This window comes from Prionailurus bengalensis, chromosome B3, assembly GCF_016509475.1.
Source record: "Prionailurus bengalensis isolate Pbe53 chromosome B3, Fcat_Pben_1.1_paternal_pri, whole genome shotgun sequence".
NCBI lineage: Eukaryota > Metazoa > Chordata > Mammalia > Carnivora > Felidae > Prionailurus > Prionailurus bengalensis.
In genome coordinates, this window is record NC_057355.1 from 33812194 (window position 1) to 33835455 (window position 23262).

The 23262-nt window shown below is 46.4% G+C and overlaps 2 protein-coding genes across 17 annotated transcripts in view; one reads left to right on the top strand and one right to left on the bottom strand.

Annotated features, from left to right (window-relative positions):
• LOC122467579 (protein mono-ADP-ribosyltransferase PARP6) overlaps positions 1-23262 on the top strand; it is a 62403-nt gene that overhangs the window by 22218 nt on the left and 16923 nt on the right. For 9 of the 16 annotated variants that reach the window (XM_043553976.1, XM_043553975.1, XM_043553974.1 and 6 more), the window contains 4 exons: positions 3671-3750; positions 4147-4210; positions 4374-4458; positions 21591-21707. In XM_043553976.1, coding sequence (XP_043409911.1) covers positions 3671-3750; positions 4147-4210; positions 4374-4458; positions 21591-21707 — 346 coding nt within the window. Of the gene's footprint in view, positions 1-3670; positions 3751-4146; positions 4211-4373; positions 4459-4790; positions 5152-12075; positions 12208-21590; positions 21708-23262 lie in introns of those variants that run through there. The other 7 variants (XM_043553982.1, XM_043553983.1, XM_043553984.1 and 4 more) reach the window with 3 other exon arrangements.
• On the bottom strand, positions 20238-21115 carry LOC122467582 (40S ribosomal protein S3a-like). Its single transcript, XM_043553996.1, is given in 3 exon segments — positions 20238-20788; positions 20791-20881; positions 20883-21115. Coding segments are annotated over 3 exon segments (792 nt in total). The 5' UTR covers positions 21081-21115; the 3' UTR covers positions 20238-20285.

Here is a 23262-nt window from a genome sequence, read left to right on the forward strand (position 1 = left end):
AACATGGGGCTCGACCTCACCAACAGTGAGATCATGACCTGAGCAGAAACCAGGAGTTGAACGCTTAACTGAGCCACCCAGGAAACCCAAAAATGTATTTTAAAATACTTAAAAATCAGTAAGAAAAAGACAACCCAGTAGAAAAATAGGCAAATGACATGAACAGACATTTCACTGAAGAAATGACCAAAAAATATGACAAGTTGCTGAACTGCTATTAATCAAGGAAGTAAAATGAAGACCAAAATGACTACTGTTTGCCACCTATGTGGACTGGCAAAAATTAAGAAATCTGGTAATACCTCTGATGGTCCTAGAAGTTGATTAGCAGGATCTCTTTTATTGTTTATTGGAATATAAATTGGTACAACCACTTTGGAGAACAATTTGGTGTTTAATTTCATAAAGCTGAGAAAATTTATCCCAGTGACCCAGCATTGTCATTCCTGCATGCCCAGAGGTGTACTTGAATGTTCAAAGCAGCAGTGTTTGCAGTAGCAAATCTTGGAAACAACCCAAATGCTCACTACCAGGAGGGTGGATAAATACATTTTCATATATTCTCAGAGTGGATTATTATTTAGCAATGAAAATGGATAAACAGTAGTACTTAACTACATGGAAAAACCTTGGTAATGAGCTGAGCTAAAGAAAAAAAAAGGCAAGCCCAGAAGACTAGTGTATAATGTCTTTTTTATATTGTTTAAAAGCAAACAAATATAAACCTTTTGGTGCATGTGCGTTATGTATGTATGATAAAACTAAAGAAATTTCAGGATAGTGGTTACCTCCTGAGGAAAAGCAGATAGATAGTTGGGATAGGGTAGGAGCACATTGATATAAATCACTAGTAATGTTTTGGTTCTTGGATTTAGTCTGTAGGTTGGGTCTATAGGTATAGTAGATAATAAATAGATAGATAGATAGATAGATAGATAGATAGATAGATAGATAGATAGATAGTGTGTCATGAACCAAACCTAATGAGTAATCCACCCAGGGTAAGTGCCCAATAAATACCGATTGAATGTGTGAATGAATCTTATTCTGTGTGCCTGGGGTGCAAAGTGGGGTTGGGGTTAGGGTAGTCTTTTTGGCTTTTTTGGCTGGGTTCCTCAGTTTTTATCTTTGTTCCCTCCTGAGCTTCCCTCATTAAGCTCTCGTTATTTTCCAAGTAGTGAGATTCTCCTGGTGCCTTGGTGTTCTTGGTGCCCACAAAATTCTTGCTTCCTGTCTGTTCTCATCCTGTTCTCTCCCTCTCTTTTCTGTCACTGGCTTTTGTTTACTACTGAGTGCCTGAATACCTATGGAGCCAGGAATCTCTATTGACTCTTTATATTTCTTCATCACTTCAGTCACAGAAAAACATCATAGGACACCATCCTTTTCCTCTTGCAAAGGTCCACTGATTATAAAATGGCATAGGATTTTACTTTTAGAGTTACAGATCATCTCATCCAATCCTTTCTTACTTTATAGTTAGGAAAGCTCATACACAGAGAAGTTACACACAGCTGTGAGTAGCAGACCTAGGATTGGAATCTAGGCCTCCTAACTTCTGGGCCAGTGTTCTTATTACTATATTGGACTGACAGGGTAGGCTTTGCTTGAATGACTGAGTCTCTGAGGGCCCACAGATATGTGAGAGTCTCTATAATGTGAGATGTGTACAGATGTCCAGTTTATTGTAATTACTCTAGTATTTAACCAATTCCATCTTCTTATATGTTTCCACATACCCTATTCTGCTCTAGTTTTCTCTGTTCTCCCTCAGGGTATCCTTAGTTTTGTGGCACTGCATGCTATCTGGGAGCTGGTATAAATAGAGAGCATCCATTTGGCTAATGGAGCCTCCACTCCAATGACTTGGCCATCGTGTGTGGGTTAAAACAAGGGCCAGGGAGAAAGGAGTTAGTAAACTCCATCTGTGTGTTTAGTTCTGTTTAGAGACTTCTGATAGGTGTATACTCTGGATACAAAGCATCCAGGGATTACTGTAGCCACGACTTTCTCAGTTTCTGGTCTTGGTAAACTGTAGAAGATCATTGGGTCAATATGAACAGGACAGTGTGCAACAGGATTGAGATGGGACAAGATTTGGATTGCATCATAAGGGCCATTTGAAAGACCAGCCATAGAAATCAGATTGTTCTTTCTTATCCTTTGGGATAGAACTTGTTCTTTCTTATCCTTTGGGATCACTCCGAATCTTGCACTGAAATACCCAGGATGAGAATGTCATGTTTGGATTCAGAGCTAAACTTACTTAAGGCTAATGGGGAAAGTAGAAATCAAGGGGTGGTAAGTGTCACACCTGTAGGAGGAAGAAATTAAGAGTTTAAGTCTTGCCTTGAGTTTTGTTCAGGCCATATATTTGTCGTGGGACTTTAGTGTGAGTGCATGATGAATTGACAGCCTGAGCAGTGAGGAATGTCAGTCCAGGCATCCCCACTCCTGTACCATGGCTATCACAAAACCAAGAACTGAAGGAGAGTGGGATTTGTAATAGAATGTTCCCAGGTAGAGTGGTGAGATAGGGGCCCTGCTTATGGCCTGTAAGGATAGCATCATTTCCCATCTTCATCCATGTCCTCTCAGACAGACAGAGATGGACACATAGACACACACACATGACTGTGATAAGGGTAGGCCTGTGAGAAAGCTGAGTCAAGACTAAAGTCTAGTCACAGGCCAAAAACAGTTGGGAGTAGGGGCACATAAGCACTGTTCCATGTCTAAATAAGAAAAATCCAGAATGGGTCTATAAATGTTATAAATAGGGCTATTCACTGGGGGATAAGGATGGCAGAGGATTTATGGATTTAGACAGGGGGACACTGGAGGGAATTGGCACCACTTCCTCAAGTCTGGGAAGACTTTCTAAAGGAAGCAGGATTCTTCAAGGTTGTTGCCATTGTGGTTACTTGTGGAAAATTATTCATCACTTACCTTCTGTGCTTTCTGTCTTTTCTTTTGAGTGACTCTGCTCATAGTTTTCTATGTAACTTTGAGACTGGAATAGATCTGACTTGCTCTGCTTGCTTCCTCTTCACTCATTTTGCTCAATCTGGCATTTGATCCAAGGGGTTGATATCACCACTCTCGTGAGCCCCTCATTCCTGTCTCATTTCATGTGTTCCTCCTCTGTCTTAGAACCTTCTAGTGATTCTTTGATATTCTCAGGATAAACTTCAGTTGTCTTAACGTGGCCTATAAGGCCTGCTTGATCTGATCCTGACTCACTGCTTCCATATCATCTGTTGCCGCTCTCCTTCCATTGACTATGCTCCATACAAACAAAGGCACATTGCTTTCTTTCCTCCAGACCTTCTATGTCCTTTTACCTCTGCCAGAACACTTTCCCCCTCTTCATTTAAGTAATTTTTCCCGGCTGTCACTGGGAAGCCTTCTTCAAAACCCTAGGGCAGGCTAGTTCCCCTCCTCTAGCTCACACATTGTTCTAGATTCTCCCCATCACACTTCTTGCCATACTGTGTTGTAATTACTTGTTCTTTGCCTGTAGTATCCACCAGACTAAATTGTGTCAGGGCAGATACCTTGTTTATTTATTTACTACATGTCTAGCTCAGTGCCTGGCACATAGTAGACATTTTAGTAACTATGTGATTGAGGAGTGGGTGACTGAACTGGATTTGTTGTTCTATAACAGGAATGGGAAAAGGACAGCACAGGATGCCCTCCAAGGATGAGCTGGTCCAGAGATATAACAGGATGAATACCATCCCCCAGGTATTATTAGTTGGCACTCCAGTGAGGCAGGCAGAATCCTTCCCCTAGGATAAGTTTAGGCTACAGAGATGGATGGGGAACAAATGGTGGGGGAGGTGAGTAGTTTGAAGATCATTTGAAGGAATCAGATATGTTTGAAGATGAACATGCTTCCAGAGTCCTATGTGGCCTCAGTCATAAGTGTGAAAGCAGAGACTGAGTTTAAATGCAGTGACATGAAAATGTAAAGATTGAAGCTATGGACTCAGCCAGACTAATTATGCAAAAGCAAAATTTGGGGGTGGTGGTGGCTGGGAGACCCAGATATCCTAATCCATACCCCTAGCCACCAGCAGCTAACCTCCTGCCTAGGGAAGCTATAACAGTCCACCTGGCTCTGCTATCCTTCTCTTCCAGACCCGATCCATTCAGTCAAGGTTCCTGCAGAGTCGGAATCTAAACTGTATAGCACTTTGTGAAGGTAGGTGGCTCACCCAGTCCCTGTATTTCTGTGTCCCCAACCTTTATTTCTGGTACAGCTCTGGCACGTGATCCAGCTGAGGGTGTTGTTGACACATTGTCTTCCCTCCCCTGCCTGGACTGTGTGACTTAAGCATTATAATTTCTGGCCCCCTTCTTCCCAGTGATTACATCTAAGGACCTCCAGAAGCATGGGAACATCTGGGTGTGCCCTGTGTCTGACCATGTCTGCACACGGTTCTTCTTTGTGTAAGTCTAGGAGGGACCTTGGGGATTACTCTGAGGAATAAGGGTGGGGGTGTAATGGTATGATTACTGGGAAAGTCTGTTCCTGTCATCTGAGACTTATCCCTGGCTACCTGAGTGGAGCTGGCACTGGAACTTTCCCTGTGGAGGATGGGGATGGGTATAGATCTATTTAGAGGAAATCAGATAAGCTGAATCTCTTCTACCCTAAAGAGTAGCAAGAAAGGGTTTTGACTTTTGGGTTGGAATGGCCACACCTCACATATAGTTCACTGGTTGACGTTATTCTGGTATTCTTCTCCCTCTTATGCTCACGCTTGCCCTATCTTTGGCAGATATGAGGATGGTCAGGTGGGCGATGCCAACATTAATACTCAGGACCCCAAGATACAGAAGGAAATCATGCGTGTGATCGGAACTCAGGTTTACACAAACTGAGGGGGCCCCAGCCCTCGTACCACCCCTGTTCCCCCAGGATCCATCTGCCCTCATACAAGGGCTCAGGAGCAGCATGTGAGGCTGCCCTGAGGAATCAAGGGGCCATTACCAAGGGGCAGGAAAAGCATAGAAGAGGCGGCCTTCATGGTGGAGACTGACCCAGGAACCACTCCACATTTGGATGGCCCAGACTGACTCCCTACTCCTGATTTTCCCAGTTGACTTCACCCTGTTTGTAAATAAAACAATAAAATGGAAGGTGCTGTGGACTGGATATGATCACTGTGGTCTGACTAGCCTTGGCCCAGCACCTGCCCCAAGCCCTCAAGTGGGGTGTCAGGTGGGGAGAGTGGAATATCCTGAGGGTTGGAACTAATTATGTTGGGTGGAGTAAAAGCTGAGTCATCTAGTGTAGTGTATGTACCACGGATCTGGCAAAATTTTTGTCAATGAACTGGATAAAGAAGTTAGGCAGTTATCAGTTATGCAGATGATGCAAACTCAGAAGGATATAGAATACCACTGATGCCTGTTCCTCAAGATTTAAAAGTACCGCTGAGGCCAAATCAGCTCAGATTTCCTACCCTTAGGACCTCTGCTTTTTTTTTTTTTTTAACGTTTATTTATTTTTGAGAGAGAGAGAGAGAGAGAGAGAGAGAGAGAGCGCGCGCGCGCGCGCGCATGAGCGGGGGAGGGGCAGAGAGAGAGGGACACAGAATCTGGAGCAGGCTCCAGGCTCTGAGCTATCAGCACAGAGCTGGACGTGGGGCTCGAACTCACAAACTGCGAGACCATGACCTGAGCCAAAGTCAGACACTTAACCAACTGAGCCACCCAGGAGCCCCAGGACCTTTGCTTTTTGCACACAACTTAGCCACTGCCCCTTGCTCTCTGTCTCAGGGGTTGGGCCCCTATTCTCTTCCTCCTCCCAGCTATTTCTCTAGGGTAAGGGTGGTGGGGGGAAATAGCTGACAGATGCAGGAAGTTGGCTTGGTCTCTCATTTGACATCTAGAGAAATGCATCCTCCCTCAATACAACAAAATCCAAATTCTCCAAGGTTAGCAAGGTGAAGAAAGAGAGCTGTTTCTAGGAGACCTAATTATTTCAGTGAAATCCATCTCCCTGTTGAAATTCCCACTGCCAACCTTCTGCTGGCCTTTCAGGCTGTGCTTCATGTGCCTGTAACCCTAAGTTAGCTCAGAGATGGGTTGGACATCAAATATTTTGAACTATTAATGAAGAAAAACAGGAATATAAGCACAGAGAATACAAAACACATTAAACAAGCCTGGCTTTTCAAGTATAGGTTTATTCTGTTACAGCTTCTTGATTTACAGAGTCTTCCCTAGACCACCTATTGTCTCATTACTTTCACCCTGTGCTTTGGAGATACCTTCTTTGCCCGAGTACCTTGCCTGCATTGTAGTTCCTGACTTGCCTCAACATGAAGTACCACTCTTAAGGCCCATCCCCTGGGCGTTTTTCTTTTTCTTTCTTTCCTTTCCTTTCTTTTCCTTCTTTTTTTAAATTTAAATCCAAGTTAGTTAACATATAGTGTAATAATGATTTCAGGAATAGAATTTAATGATTCATCACTTCCGTATAACACCCAGTAGGAGCTTTTCTTAAACTTCCTTACCTGTTCTTAATCAAGACTGTTACACTCTTGACTCTACAAGTTTCCTAGGGCTCTCTGTCCCATTCTGCTTTGTGGTCTAGAAGAAATTCCTTTCCACTAAATAAATGGCCCCACCAGGAAGCCCACACTCACTGAAATTCCTGCCTCCTAGGAGTACCCTTACAGCTCATCTAAACAGTATTAGGGAGAGCTAACATTTTTTACTTCATACTAGGTAGATCCAGGTTTTATGCTAATAAGCACTTTAATAATTTGCTAACACTTTGGATTACTATATGCTTGGCCTTGTTGTAAGCACTCTGTATTTGACTAATGTAATTCTCACAAGCCTATGAATTAGGAGCTGTTATTCCCATTTTGTAGGTGAGAAAACAGGATAAGTGATTTGCTCATATTCCACAGCTCATGACTGACAGATAACCTGATTCCCGAACTGTTTGTTCCAATTCTAGACTAGATAGCCTTTCAAACTTTACAAGTATTTTTTCATTTTTTTTTTTCATTTTTTTTTTCAACGTTTATTTTTGGGACAGAGAGAGACAGAGCATGAACGGGGGAGGGGCAGAGAAAGAGGGAGACACAGAATCGGAAACAGGCTCCAGGCTCCGAGCCATCAGCCCAGAGCCTGATGCGGGGCTCGAACTCAAGTACCGTGAGATCGTGACCTGGCTGAAGTCGGATGCTTAACCGACTGCGCCACCCAGGCGCCCCAGTATTTTTTCATTTTAATGCTGACCAAAAAAGATGGAAGATAGGTTTTCTTTAGAGATCTTAAATTATGTGTCTAGGGTCTCATAGCAAGTCAGTGGCAGTGCTGGGTTTTTACCAGGACTGCCCAACTTCAGAATCTGAACTCTTAAGCATTGTTTCAATTCCCGCCGAGGTTCTCAGACTACTCCCACAGGTGTTCCAACAACTCAGTCTAGGTGCTTGGCTGCTCCAGTGGTGTAACAACATTTTTGCTCAATTTTCAGAAATTGTGAATGGATTTTTCTCAGTTGTAAGCATTTCTTATAATTTTCCTTTGTTAGTGGAAAGGAACACTGCTATAGCAAGTATTAGCAAATAATAGAATGAGAAGTAATGAACAGATAGTGTATATTACCAGGAAAAAACTCAAACACCTGCGCTGGTCTCATAGGTGTCACTGTTTTTTTCGTAGCATACACATTATGTCTTTTTTATGCCGATAAAATTGTAATGACATTAAATACATCATTTTATAGTGTTCCACATAAAAGCAACAGGACTCTGAATCTAAGAAGTTTGAAAGCCAAACATATCTGAAAAATTGTAAAACCTATCTGGTATAAAACAAATCTAATTAAAAACCTATGGCACTTCTCCAACAATGCCTTCATTGCAGGGAATCTTGCAGGGTGGGGCCCTGAGTTTCTGGAGAGGAATCCTCCCACAGCCTGGAGAAGGAGTTGAAGAAGGATTGCCTCTTTCTCCCACTCAGGGCTGCCTACCGCGGAGGTGGGGCTTGTGAAAGCCAGGTCTGAACCAGAGATCCTCCTTCACAGAGCCCAAGGTTATTACAGATACTGCACACGTAGGTTGACTGTGGCCTCCTACTTCACACGGTCCTGGGCGCAAGCAGCCTTACTTCGTCTCTACCTGGACATACTTAGGGTGAGGGCCAGGAAAAGAACTATTTTCCTCAATTAGTCCCAGGTGGAGAGTAGATGGCTATGATTTCTGTATTGAGAACTTGGAAACTCCTGGAATTTAACCTTCTTCCTTCTCGTGGTAATTTTCCATCCAGGCAGGGTGTGGTCCTGACTCAGTTTGTGGTGAGGATGTGGCCATCCATAGGGGAGGAGCCTTGTGCTTGGTTCTGCCTTTCACTCTGGCCAGTAGGGAGAGAGAGGAAAGAGTCTGGTGCTGAGTCATAACTGGGTTACCTAACAGCTTCTCAGGATGGATTGGGAGGTGGAGGTTTGGGAGATGTCTCAGCTTCTGGGACAAGTTTGAGAGTGGTGGGGAGGAAGCTTCGCAGGTCACACAATTCCTCTGGGAGCAGTGGGAATAAAAGTAGGCTCCGGTTCATCTGAAGGGGCTTCATTCTCTCTGGAGTGTGGGACTTTCCACAGATATTTCAGAACCACACCCCCTGCAATGGGGCCAAAGATGCCATCCTTTAAGTTAAAGCATTACCTACAAAAATTATTTTGTCTAGGAGAGAGACTGAAGTCTCCTTAGTCCTAGCCATCCTTTCTGGGCTAAGTGGGTCAGGTTGTCTGGTAGCCAGTAAGCATGGAGATGAAGACTAAAGGTAAGGTGCCAAGTGAAAAGCAGAGTGTGACTGAACTGCAACAGGAGGAATTCCTGAGGAAGGGAGCACACGATCCATTGTTCACTGATGCTTTTCTTCGTCTTCCAAGTCTTGGTTACTTTGGGGGAAGGGGTCTGCTTACAATCCCACTTGCATCTTAGGCAGCCTAGCTGTGGCTACACTTGCAGGGAAAAAGAAGGAGACAGGGCCTCCATGGGACTGGCTTGGTGGATAGGGTTAAAGTATCCCAGGGAGGCTTTGTCCTGTGAGTCCTAACAGTTTTGGGCTAGAGAAAGACTTGCAGTGAGTCACACAGGCCGACTGGGTCACCTTGGCTGAGGCAGTACTTCCACTGGAATGAACAAGGACTCCTCAAGCTTCCTCCCTTCTGCTTTTAACTGCTGATGAGGCATATCCTGAGGAGGGGGGGACCTAGATACACAGTTGCATTCAGAAAATATTCTTTACTGTTGCTATCCCCTGGAATGCCTTCCCATACCCATATCTGTCCTAACCAACCTCCATGTGTTTTCCTATGTGAAGCCTTCCCCTTCCGACACAGAAAACCTGTTCTCTCTTTACTCTTGATTTCAAAAGGCCAACTTTCTCTTCCTTCCAGGGTTTTTCTGTGGAGGAACTCTGGAATTAAGATTTTGTGTCACCCTGATGAGCCTGAAGAGCTCTTGGGAATCTGAAGGAAGGCATAGAATAAATTAAGTCTACTTGGTCTGGCTCTGGAAAGGGCATATAAAATCCAAAGTGATAAGCACTTCTGCTTTAACCTGACTTTCGGGGTCAATGGGCTGCCCTGGAAATCTGTATTGGCCTGAGAGAGAACACTGCCATTTTACCTCATGAGGTCGTGTAATGGTAAAGCCTGTAAATATCACCCTCCCTCACCAGGGCCACAGGAGTTGGGTCCAGTACCATTTGCAGTCATACCCCATGAGGGACTCCAAATGACCTTCAAGAGACCAGATTTAATCCCAGATTCTGTGGTTCTGTGGCCATGAATCCAACAGGTAACAAAGCAGTCTATACCCTCACACTCACCCCAGTCCATTGAACCTACAGCACCCCCTCCCATCCTTCCAGTTCAGAGAGCTTAATGGAAGGACTGGCTCTCAGCTTCCCCCAGGTTCATGTAGCCCTGGGGATACTTGTTGCTGGGTCAAAGGAATGGGGATTCAAGATGACCAAGAGAAGGCAAACAGAGTTTCTTGCATTCTGAACAATGTTCTGGCACTAATCATAAGGATAATCCTCCACAAGGTCAATTCCCCAAAAAGGGGATGCCTGTTGGGCACCATGCTGTACTCACTCACATATATCATCTGATCAAACCCCATCTTATGAAGCAGGCCTTGTCTTCAATTTACTTTGTTGTTGTTGTTTGAGAGAGAGAGGGCACAAGTGAACGAGAGGCAGGGAGAGAGAGAGAAAGTGGGGCTCATTTTTTTTTTTTTACTTACCACTTTAAGTGGTGCTTGTGCTCACCCAAAGCAGGGCTCAAGCTCACCTGATGTGGGACTTGAACTCATGAACCGTGAGATCATGATCTAAGCCAAGGTCAGATGCTTAATGACTGAGTCATCTAGGCACCCCTTCAATTTACTTTTAAGGAACTGGGCCCTTACATATTGAATTATAGGATATGGTCATAGGGCTAGTAAGTGGAATGGAAAGAAGAGAAGATGGAATCCAAACTTTCTTATATACTATGCTGCTTTTTGGCAAAACAATGACAATCACCTTAAACTCCATGTAACAGATTTTCACTATGCATCTAAACTCGAGCAAGGATATGCTGGATTCGTCTCTGCCAGAGTTTCATGGACAGCATTTTTATAACTCTCCAGTTTAATACCTGTGCATTTCAATCTTGGGAATGTATCTAGATTTAGGACTTTAAAATGCAACATAGTCTAGCACTGGCCAGATCACTGACACCTCCACCCCCCACTGTTGTTCACCACTGTTTTTAGTTCGTCCTTAGCTCAGGGCCAACCAACTTCCCATCTACAACCAAGGGGACCAGCAAAGGCTTCCAGAAGAAATTAAAGGATTCTGTGGCAAACAAAAACGTACTTTTAGGCTGTCACTTTCTGGTCCCAGCTTATCTAACAGGAAAGCGGAATGGAAGGCCTTTGATTCAGGGCAAGGCAGGTGTCTGCCAGTCAAGTCACATCCATTGTCTAGTTTTCCAGGAAAAGGAAAGACCCTAAGAGAATATGGTCTTAACGATTTTTAATGAGGCAGCGTTGTATCTGTTCTCAAAACTTGGCTTCATGAAGGCAAGAATTAACAGCTCTTTCATTGATAAACTGCCTTCATCATTGGTTGTTGACTAGCCCTCGGAAAGTCGGAAGATACCTTGGAGAAAAATGTAAGAAAAGCTCTAACAATATTGATTTAAATACATGAGGTTGAAAACAAAAGTGCTGATTCCTGCAGTTTATCAACTCTAACATTCTGACTTGATATTTCCTGATGGTCACTTCTACACTAATATTAATGCCTTCTATTCGCTTTCTACTCTCAGGCCTTCGCGCTGCAGGATCCTAGCCCCAACTAAAGTATTCACCCGGCCCCAAGTAGTCCTTTCTTGTAGCCCTAAGAACAAAAAGGTCTCGCGCTCCCGCTCCACGCACACTCCGCCCTCCCCAGTCGTCCCTAACCCCGCTCCATTGCGGGAGCCCTTCCGAAGGCGACCTCCAACCGTCCCAGGAGTCTCTATCTCTCCGCACCTCCTGATCCCATCTCGGGCTCCCTAACTGCCTGTGCGGCACGGTTTCCGAGGTGTGTGCTGGGGCGGGCACCCGGAGGGATGGGGAGTCGCAGGACAGGGCTAGGGGAATGCTGCCGAGGATCCATAAATCTCGCACTGCCCGGTTAGGCCAGGACAGCTGGGGCAGCCTGGGCCGAGGGTCAAGAGAAGAGCCCTCGTCCAGCACTCCAAGCTGGCAGCAACAGGTGGTGGCCCCGGCGCCCGGGGGTCTGGGAGGGAGGTCCCCGGAGCTCCCGGGGCGGGCCCCGCTGCCTCGCCGCCTCGCCACTTCCTCATTGGCCTGCGCAGAGCGTTCATGCCGAGACTTTTATGTAACGTGTCCTTCCGCCACGGAATGTAGTCCTCCCCTAAAGGGCAACCTGGCAGCGCGTTGGGTGCCGCGGCACTTCCTCCTGAAGGTGACTGCGCCCCGCGAGGAAGCGGAGGGGCGGGGCCCGGCGAGCCGGGAGCCAGGATTGGGTGCGGGGCGGGGCGGCGGAGGGATTGCGGCGGCTGCAGCCTGGATAACCTTGGGGCTCAAGCGGCCGACTCCCGCACAGCAGCGTCGCGTCGCGAGCGTCCAGACCTTTCTGCAGCCGCACTGCAGCTCCAGCGGGACCGCGCCGGAGGTGAGCGGGGCAGAGGCTGGGCCATCCGTCCCCACCAGGGTTCCGTGCACACGGCTAGTGCGGACTCCCGGCCGTCTGCGCACTCAGGGCACTTACACTGGGGCCGGCGCAGGGTCCTGGGCATCTTGCACCCGGTTGAAGTCGGGAGAGAGAGCCAGCTCGCGCCTAGGGTCTGCTCGTCAGAGCCCCCAGACCCCCCCAGCTCTTGTTTGTTCCACAGCCGGCCCTCCCCTGCCCCAGTGCTCACCCCCATTCTGGTCCCATCCTCGCCTCCCTCTTCTCGATCTGCTTCCATCCTCGCCTTCCTTCCAGTATTCCCTCCTCGGATTCCTTCCTTTCCTCCCTCACCCCCTGCTCATCTGCTCGCCTCCCCCCCGGCCCCTTAATACTGTACCATTCCCCCTCCCTGGGCCCTCAGCCCGGCCCTGCCCCCCTCATTCGGATGCTTTCCTTGTAATCTCTCCTCGAAACCCGTTCCCCAGCTCCCTCCCCCCGTGCCGTCTCCATTCAGCTTCGCGTGCTCTTCCCGCGTCCTTGTCCCCCCTCGTGCCTGCCCCTTCCCCCATTCATGCCCTGGTCCCGCCCCTCCCCCTCCATTCTGGTCACGTCCGCTCCTCCGCATCCCTCTCCTCCGCTCTCTGATTCGCTCAGACCGGGTCCTCGCCCCTCCCCTCTCTTCTGGTCACGTCCGCCTGCACCCCCCCCCCCTCTTGCCACCCCGCTTTCTCGCCTGGGTCTTGGAGCCCCGGGCCCGTATCCCCAGTTCATGTCCCTAATCGCAGTGGTCTGCGGATGGGCTGGGCCGGCTCCCGTGCCGCCGGGGGATGCAGCGGCGGCCCGCGGCCCATTTGGAAGGTTATGTAACCCTCGGCCTTCCCGCTGCATGGGGAGGAAAGGGTGGTTGCCCCTGTGGCGCATTCTTGTTTGGGGCCGCCCAGATTCGCCGCGCTGGCTCCCAGGAGGGTCCCGGGGCTCCCTCCTGCCGCGGCGGGGCTGCATGTAGCGGACCGGGACCCGCCCCGCCCCTCCGCAGGACCCGTGCAGCCTCGCCTCTGCCTCACCTCGCTGAACACATACTCCCCGGTTTCAGAACACGGAGATCTCAGGGTGGGTGGGAGCAGGTTATGGGCAGAATAGAAATATGTCAGGAGCTTGACGCCACGTACCGCGTTCACTCAATAAAATCTCTGTGTGCTAAGCTGTTTTTCTATGACCAGAAAGGTCATAGCCCACAAAGCTCATAATGTGATTAGGGAACCAACAGTGGTAACTGCTGCGAGGAAGGGATGGCTTCCTGTTGGGTGAGGGATGGAAAAAGGCCACACGAGGTGGCATCACCCACTGGGTTTGAAGCAGAAAAGTACCTTCCAGTAGTAAGGTTATTTAAAAGGCATCCCTTGGTTTTTATCTGTATTCTTCAAACCTAGGACATTGATCCTCTCCTGTCCACGTGAGCCTGATGGGTGAAGTCCAGGCATGATGGACAGAGGCATTGGGAAGTTAATGGGCTTTTAGAATCGGGGTCGACTCATTAACATCTGGAATGAGAGAGAGAATTCAGCCCCAGGACCTCAGTTTCCCATGTATAAACTGGGAGTAACATTTTCCTCCTAATGGTTGAAAGGATTGGTCACTATATACCCAGTTACATGAATATATGGTGAATACTCCGCTCAGTGTCTGAGCTCTAGTGAGATGTCCAGGAGAAATGCCTTCCAATGTATTCTTTGTTCGCTGAGCACAATTACTTAAACCGTAATTGAGCATGAGGGCTCATCTTCTCCATGCCATACCCAAACAGGTATTCCTAGTTAATCTTTGGAGCCATGATTAAAATGCAGACATCTCCTGGAAACCAATCCCTTAAGGCATCTTGGTACAGTGTTTACAAAGTAACTAATAATGTTACCTTGCAGCTCTCTACTTGCTGCAGTGGCTCTTTGATCTCCTGAGAATAGGGACCTGCAGAGGAAGGAAGGCAAGGAGGCAGAATTTCAGCAATTGATGTTTGGCTAGGAGAGTAGAAACAAACTTACAAACTGAAATCTTCACTGTTATCCCCACCTATGCCAGGTGGAGTTCTAGGGTTTGCTTTACCAGCTGGTGAGTGGAGGTTAGGATCCCAGGCAGGGACTGCAGCCTCCTGTTGGCAGTACTGAGGGTGTGGTCACTCCCTGGGGTACAGAGGCTAGCCTAGGTCAGGACTTCTGCTCTGCAGCATTATTAGCAAATAATTCACTCTCCTGTTGCCTGAGGATGCTGTTGGGAAATGCAGTGGGGCTGTTCTGAGGGGGAGGGTATGTAACCCAGCACCAGGTCTGTGGTGGAGGGGGGGTCCTCTGTGGGGAAGATGACTCAACCTTTCAACTTATCTGCTTTTGAGAGAATTCTCTTCATTGGGTGAGTGGGAAACTGCACTGTGGTCTTCACAGGTTTAAAAAGTCCCTTCTCCCTATTCAGTGAGTCAAACAGTGAAGCATGTGTTTCCCCCAAGTTAAAAATGGTTTCGACTAAGTGAAAAATAGTTGTCCAGGTTCCCTGGCTCTCTGTACTGCCCTAAGACCTTAGGGTGCAGCATGGCAGAACCCCGGGCCCAAGTAATGTGGCCTGTGTCCCTGCATTCCTGAGACTACTCCGGGGCCATGGCTCCCTTTGTGGGAGGAGGGCTGTAATGGTCATGAATAATGATGACTGAAAGAATGTCCTTGAACTCACTTCTGAGTGAAGTTACACTTCTAAGTACTGCATTAGAAGCAAATAATTTTAGTGTTGAATTCATAGTTTAGCAAAAAGCATTATTGGGTCTCTAAGACCCAATAATTTGCCAGTGACTTGGCAAATTTGGTAGCTGGGACTCCAAACAGCTAGCACCTTGTAGGGAGTTGCTTCTGTGCCTTGAATGTTGTGACATTAATGGGGGTGGGGGTGGGGGTCACAGGAAAAGTCATTTTATTTCTTAAAGCCGTTTCTTAATGTTGAGGCAATGGAAGAAATGAGGAAATGACTATGAGCTAGAAAGTATAAAAAACGCAACCCGTGCATTATCAACTCACACTAAACTGGTTCTAATTTATTTTGCTTCAGCTTGTGTGAAGACATGTCAGGATGTGTTATTTTAGCCAAGAGCTAAGACCGCTGTAGGTAGGGGAAAATGACTCATTTGACATTTAATTTCTGAATCATTCCAAACATCCACAATCAAATCTCAGTTGATTGGTACACCACAAGAATGAGTTGCCAGTGTGAGCAGAGTTTTCTTGCAACCTTGTCGAGGGTCTTGTGAGATGTTTAAGTGATTTGGTAAAAGGTCTTACAGGAGGGGTGCCTGGCTGGCTTAGTCAGTAGAGCATGCGACTCTTGATCTTGGGGTCGTGAGTTTGAGCCCCATGTTGGGCATAGAGATTACTTAAAAATATGTGTGTGTGTGTGTGTGTGTGTGTGTGTGTGTGTGTGTGTCTATGTATATACATATATATGTATATATGTGTGTGTATATCTGTATATACACATATATATATTTTTTGGTCTTACAGGACCCTGAGTCATCATTTTAAACCTTAATTCTGGTACAGATAGGAACAGAGCTAAGGGAAGACTGTTCTTAATACTAGCATACTTTCTGGGAACTTGGATTTTTCACCAAAAGCCAGTCTTAGGCTAGATAAATGAATAGTCTGATTATTTGGGGCTTTGTTAGAGAAGCTGTTTTGGGGACAGTGAGCTGGGGTGCGTAGTGGATGGTGCCATGCAACCTCTGTTGGGCCTTTTTGCCTCCCGGTCTGACTGCTCAGTTCAGAAGGTTGGCAGGGCCACCAAGCGGCGTGGCCCCGCCCCTGCAGTGGTTTGTGCTGGTCTGCACGTAGGAGGGCAAGCCAGGCTGCAGTACCTCCGGTGGCCTCTGAGACTTACCTCCCCCACTTCTGTCCATAGGAGAAGCTTTTGGGGAGCTCTAACTAAGCCTCTCTCTCCTGACGCCAGCAAGCCTTGTTTTGGATGTTAGGCAGGGGCTCTGGGGTAAAGATGCCAAGACCAGCTATGATAGCACCGAGCTTAGCTGATGCAGTCCAAAAAGTTCTGTGAAAAGGCCCCCGTTCCTTCCAAGCCTTTGAAGTCAACTTACAGATAGTATTTATTTAATTTTAGACAGTTGGTGTCTTCCTGGTTTCCAGTGATGAGTGCAAGAGAATTACCCAGTAAGTGAGTCAGTCATGGTATAGGAGACAAAATCATGGACACTTTTGGAAGAGCCCTGGGAGCTTTGATCTAGTTAGAGGTAGGGAAGTAGAGACTTTGGCTATCTGGTATCCCTCTTTTGTTACTACATTAGAAAGCAGGTTAATAAACCTATCACATGGATGGACATTTTAAAGCCCTCACAATATTGAATGTTGGGCAGAGGTATAAGAGGGCAGGAGCTCACATTACTGGTTGGTAATGGAGAGCAGTTCAACGATATTTAGTAAAAGAGAAAATAAACATACCCCGTGACTCATAAATTCCATTTGTGGAAATATAGAGAGAGGAGTTCACATTTGCACAAGGAACCATGTACTAGGATAGAGTTGTCTTTATACTGATTAATGGTGGAAAAATTGATTCAGTGGGAGGAGGAGGATGGCCAACCAGTAAGAGAATACATAATACATAAGTAAATGATCTAGTCGTGTAGTGGACTAGGACAGCAGTTCATATGAATTCACCAGATCTAATGTACCCACCAGATAGGTCTTAAATGTGCTGAAAAATGCAAGTTGTTTGTTTGTAACAGTATACTACTTAGAACATTTTAGAAAACAGTATCATGGGGGTTGGTATAGATATAGTCACACTTAAATGAATTAGAAGGATAGAAAATTCCTGACAGTAGTTGGGTGTCAGAGTTCGTGACAGGCTGTGGAAGGGTTGGAGGGGTGTGGGGATAGAGGGAAAATGAACTCTACAAAATGCATTTTTTTTTTTTTAAGCCTAAAATTCTGGCTGTTAGTAGTCAGTTCTGGGTGGTAGAAATACAGCTGTTAATTATTTTTTTTTTTCCTTAGTTCAAAATAAAATAGAAGCAAATCTGTGAAGGTCACTGTAGGAAGACCAGTCATACAAACTAGGTCAGTGCTCTTAGAGAGCTGGTCCTGCCATTCCTCCTCCCATCTCCCCTTTCCCCCCTTCTCCTCCCTCCAACTGTGATGCAGGGCAGCTCTTCCTTTAAATGCTGAGCTAATGCCTCACTCTGGAGGCCGTCACCCGTCCTGGTTGTCCCTGACTTGGGCCCTAAACTACAGGGTTCCAGGTCCCTTGCTGCTTCCAGAGTATGAATATCATGCCCTAAAACACTGCCTCATTATTTTAAGCCTAGTAAGGAGACATCATAACACAGGACAACAAAAGCTTCCTCCGGACTTCCTCCTTCAGGCTGAAACCAGTTCTCTGCTCTGAGCATCTGTGGTCAAACGAGGACGTGGGATGTTTCTCTGACTTGGGACTTAGCTGCCCTGGAGTTGAGTGGTCCTTTGGGGGGTGGGCCCATTTTGTGTCTGCCTTAGTGCCCTCTTTACACTCAAGTTTGAAATAGAACCTTAGGCCCCTGCTTGTAAAGTATAAGTCCCTTAGTTGTAGCCCTGAATAAATAAAAGCAAGGGAATTTTACTTGAACCTGCAAGGGGGCTCATTTTTGTTTTATGTAAGTAACCAGGTAAACTAGACTTGGCTTTCTATTACTGGGCCTGCTGAGGGTAGATTGGACTTGAGATTCACATCTCTTAGCTAGAAATGCCTTTTCCTCCATACCCTACTCCATATGTAAATACATGATATCATTACTGTAAGTGAATATAAGGACAAACAGCCATTCAGTCTAGACCTTACTAGGTTCTGTAGGTGGCCCGGCACCTATTTTGATGTCGGTGTTGTCATAGTCAGATTAGGGCCAGTCTTGGGATTTCTATTGCTCTGGCATCTAGGAAGAGAGCTCCTAGAGAGCAGGCTGGCCTGGACACCTTGTCTGAAGATTGGGGAATTGAAAGGCCTTTGTCGTGCTGACCTGGAGGTGCAGATAGCAAATTGATGTCAGAGCAGGGAACACAATCGGGGGCACCAGGTGCCATCATAATTGGGTTACTCTGTGTGGTGAGGTTTGGCATCAGGACACACTTGGTGCAGAGTGCCCTGGCTGGTTAAAAATTGGGTTATGCACATACAGGCCCATGGGCCAGGCTGGTTTACTAGGGCAGAATGATTTGGGCCTTTGTGAAAGAATTGGCGAAGCGTGAAGCCTTCCCGGCACAACTCGCCAACAGTACTGGCTCTAAGAAGAGGCATGTCGTATTTTTTGGATGCTCCTTCCTGCTCTGGTTTCTGGATAGCGGCCAAAGAATCGTTTCTGGCACGAATGAAGCTAGAGAACCAGGAGCTGCTGGAGACGAGGAGGAGAGGTGGGAGGAGGGGTGCATGGAGCTGAGCTGTGAGCGTAGCTACTCCAGCCCCTCAGCCTGCACTGAGGCTCTGACGCTGTCTCCTTTCTCACAGAGGAGAAATGGCTGTGAGGAAGATCCTACTGCAGGGGCTCATGCTCACGAGTAAGGTTCCCGTACCCGAGCACAGCATTTGCCACCATCAGTGGGTACGCCGGGCTTCCACTGCTGGCTGGAGGTTGGCTGCGCATGTGTCTGCCTCCCAAGGAGGAGGATGCAGTAGTGAGTCAGACGGGCACTGGCCTGGCTGCATGTCCTGGCGGGCACTGTCCAGCCTGAGGGGCGGGGAGCTCTTCCCAGAGGCCCGCCCCGAGAAACCGGGCTGGGACTGCCATCCTGGGGCTAGGGGACAGTCGAAGGGTGTTTAGGAAGAACTCAAGTTAGGTGGTTGGCAGGGTGGGCAGCTTGCGCTCAAGAGAGGCTTGTGGAGGACCTTGGCAGCAGAGCCCTGACCCTCCGGCAAAGGAGGCTCTGGGGCAGAGCCTGAGGCAGGAGACTCGCCGGTGACCTGGGGATGAGACCTGAGTTCCCTGGTTTGGTAGGGGTCTTTAAGGACATGTTGAGATACCGCATAGGAGTCTGGACAAGCAGGCGTTTTTTTTTTGTTTTTTTTTTTTTTGCTGGCATGTAAATGCGCTCAAATGCCAAACAGATTTTCATTTGTTATTTTTTGTGTGTTTAATAGCCTGGGTGAGCAAAAGATCAGAGCTTGCAAAAGATCAGATTTAACTTGACATGGTGACATAGGATTATTGTTTGAGCCCAATATAATTGTATCTGCTCCTGGCCTTGGAGACAGCCCTTCTGTACCAGAACATCCCTGTCACAAAGATTTTGCCGTAAAGATTGAGGACAGACTAAACAGGAAAAAAAGTTTGCTGGAATTGGGTGCGTGACTAATAGTTTTTTTTGCATAGAATTGTCCTGTGGACTTTATTAACTTAGGGCCTAAGCTGTGTTATCTCACCTCTGCCCCATTTAAGCAGAGTATTCCTGAAATGCATAGAGCAGTGGTTGATTAATAAAACCAGAAGCTTCTAACCCTTTTAATTCCAACACTTTTACCAGGAAACTTATAAATGTTATCATTTTCAGGAGAGGTACAGTTACCATTTTTCTTAATATGGAAATATTTCATTACGGGTAAATTAGTAAAAGGAAGAAAAAAATTTGCTGTAATCCTATCACCAGCTGATGTGCTGTTAATATTTAGGTAGATATTTTTCCAGTTAAATGTATGTTTATTTTATTTTTTAATTTTTTTTTAACGTTTATTTATTTTTGAGACAGAGAGAGACAGAGCATGAACGGGGGAGGGGCAGAGAGAGAGGGAGACACAGAATCAGAAACAGGCTCCAGGCTCTGAGCCATCAGCACAGAGCCTGACACGGGGCTTGAACTCATGAACCTCGAGATCATGACATGAGCCGAAGTCGGACGCTTAACCGACTGAGCTACCCAGGCGCCCCAAATGTATGTTTATTTTATTTTATTTTATTTTATTTTATTTTATTTTATTTTATTTTATTTTATTATTTATTTATTTATTTATTTATTTATTTTTTTAACATCACAAATAAGATTTTTTATTTGTCACCATTAAATGTCTGAATTTTAAACAGATTCTTGGACTGGTGGCTCATATCCATCAGCTCGCTCAACTTTAGCACCGGTCTCATCCCCAGTAGCTTTTCCAGAACTGCTACCTTCACCATGAAGCTCCATGAGCTTTCCCAATTCAAACTTGGGCTTCTTCAGCATTTTTACTTTTCTAACGAAGACATCATGAAGTGGATAAATAGACTGACAAGCCTTCTCTAGGTCTTTTCCGATGCTGTCTGGAATCAGTTTATTGACAACTTCTTTCAAGTCATTTGTCTGCACCTCTCGGGTCATGATTTCCATCATCTTTTTCCGAATTTGGCAGACCTGTTGGTGCTGAGCATAAGAGGTCTTCCGAATCTGATTGTTGCGTTTTTTAGTAAAACCGACACAAAAGAGACGAAGCAAATACCCATTGGTAGTTTTGACATCAACGTGAGCTTCAATCATGGTCTGCCATTTTTTGACCATGGAGCACATTTTGTCCCGGGTAAGATCCATGCCATGGAAATTAGGCAGTTTTTGCCCTGAACATCTTCAGTAATTAGCTTGAATTTCCTAAATGCAACTTCATCATTCTGCAAATCAGCCAGGCTGATTTGCAAATCAGCCACGACCCTTAAGGCCATCAGATGCGATTTTGGTTCCTTGAGTTCTCGTGACTAGTGTTTTTTCAATATTTCGTATATTAAACATTGCTGGTGCTTTTACCTCATACCAATCTTTCTTTGAAAATGGATCAACCACTTTCTTCTTGGCTCCCTTTTTGCCGCCTTTCGTAAGGCGCTTGTTCTTGCCTACCGCCATGGCGCTGCTCAGGGAGCCAAAAGGGCGGAAGTGTAACTCGCCCAAATGTATGTTTATTTTAAAGTTTATTTATTTTGAGAGAGAGAGCGTGCCAGTGCGAGTGGGAGAGGGGCAGAGGGAGAGGAAGAGAAAGAATCCCAAGCAGCACCCGGGCTGTCAGTGCAGAGCGCAGTGTGGGGCTCAGTCTCATGAACCATGAGATCAAGACCTGAGCCAAAACCAACCAGGTTCTTATATAGAATAGTGAAATGTTAGTAAATCCCCAGTCTTAAAGAAAATTTAGAGGGAAGGTAATCTGGTCTCCACTAGGAGATAAAGCATTGTAGAGGAGTCAGTAAGAACTTACTTTTACCTGCAAAGTTTCTGTTACCAGTTTCTTGGCATTTTCTCTGTAACATAGCTGAACCTCTGGGAGCAGCTACCACCTGGCTACCTGGTTACTAAGGTAATTTTTTCCATTGCCCCAAAGAACTTTAGTTACACTCAGCTTCTGCCTTGATCCTTGTACAGCTCTGCAGAGCAAACTTTACTCAGCTCCGAGCGATCTTTGCAAGTGGGGCCAAGGAGCCACCCTGAGCCAAAAAAAGAGCATTATGTCATCGGAAGCCCAAGCCCAGAGAACACAAGGTATGACCCAATAACCAGTGGCCCCAGCCAGGTCCTTGGAAGGAAACCCTGATGTCTCAGGTCTAGAGAAGAGGTGGCTGATGCTGATGATTTTTAAATTTTTTTTTTGGGGGGGGGGGTGTTGGTTTTTGTTTTTGACAGCTGATGGTTTTTAAGAAGATTGGGGTTAGTTACTCCAACCCATTCATTCAGATCTTATTTGGTTCATGATACAGTCCTCAAACTGGATGGTGACTCCACTTGGAGGCCACAGCAAGGCCTTTGTGTTCCAACTGGGTTCGTGTGCCCCCTGGTGCCATCTCTTCAGTAGTGTTCCCTTCACAGCCAGACTTGCCTAAGCCCCACCCGCTGTGTGCTCTGCAGGCAGCAACCCTGACTCCCCATCAGTGCAGGTAAAGGAACCCTGCCTCCCCAGGCAGTACCTTCAGTAATTCCTCAGTGCTTCAGATTCAGGGAAGGAGGGGAAGGGGGGTAGAACTTTGACTTCGGCAAAGAGGTGTTAAGATACGCTGAAAGGTCATTCAACAGACCCTGGAATACCTCCTAGTATTAGGTGTTAACAGATATAAAACCAAATAGGTCATGGAGGAGAGGGTTGATGTTTTCATTTTGCTGCCTGGTATGTTGTATTAGAGAGTTAGGAAATGCACACTGAAGGGAACAGTGCATTTGTCATGTGGAATAGTTAGCCAATATCTTACTTCCCCAGTTTTAAAGTTTTGGCTTCTGTAGTTGAGGACTGGTGGTAGCCATTTGTTTTCTTTCTTTTCTTTCTTTCTTTCTTTCTTTCTTTCTTTCTTTCTTTCTTTCTTCAAAGGTTTATATATGTTTGAGAGAGAGACACACACAGAGTGTGAATGGGGGAGGGGCAGAGAGAGAGGGAGGCACAGAATCCGAAGCAGCCTCCAGGCTCCGAGCTGTCAGCACAGAGCCCGCTGCGGGGCTGGAACTCACAAACTGTGAGATCATGACTTGAGCCGAAGTCAGATGCTTAACCCGCTGAGCCACCCAGGCGCCCCTCCCTCCCCCTTTTTTTTAAAATGTGGTAACCATCCATTTTCAGTAGCTGACAAGTCTGCTCATACCTGGTCACAAAGCTTCTTGGGCTTTTATCACAATTCTCGAAGGTAGCAGAGGTAGGTTTAGATGCATGGTCTACTCGAACTACCCAGAGAGGCCACCAAGTCAAGGATGGAGGAGGAGAAAGATTGTAAGAGTGACATATCGGGGTGCCTTAGATTTATAGGAAGAGGAGGGACAGGGCTGAAGAGGGGCTTGTTCCGGAGCCTGGCCTGAAGCCTCTAGGCTCAAGGGTTTTAGAAGGAGTAGCCCTTGGTCTGAGAACTTGAGAGGGACAGCCTTCTGATGAGGAGTGTCCAGCTCTGGCTCGCATCCTTACCTGATGGTTCTTAAGACACTGCCTGGAAACTTCTCAAGTCTTTGTAATCAGCTAACTAACCGGCTGAGTGAGTTTAGTTGTAAGTCAGTAATGAAGAAAGCAAAGGTCGGGACAGTTGTCAGGATTGTGACCTGGCCTGGTTAATTACCTGAAACA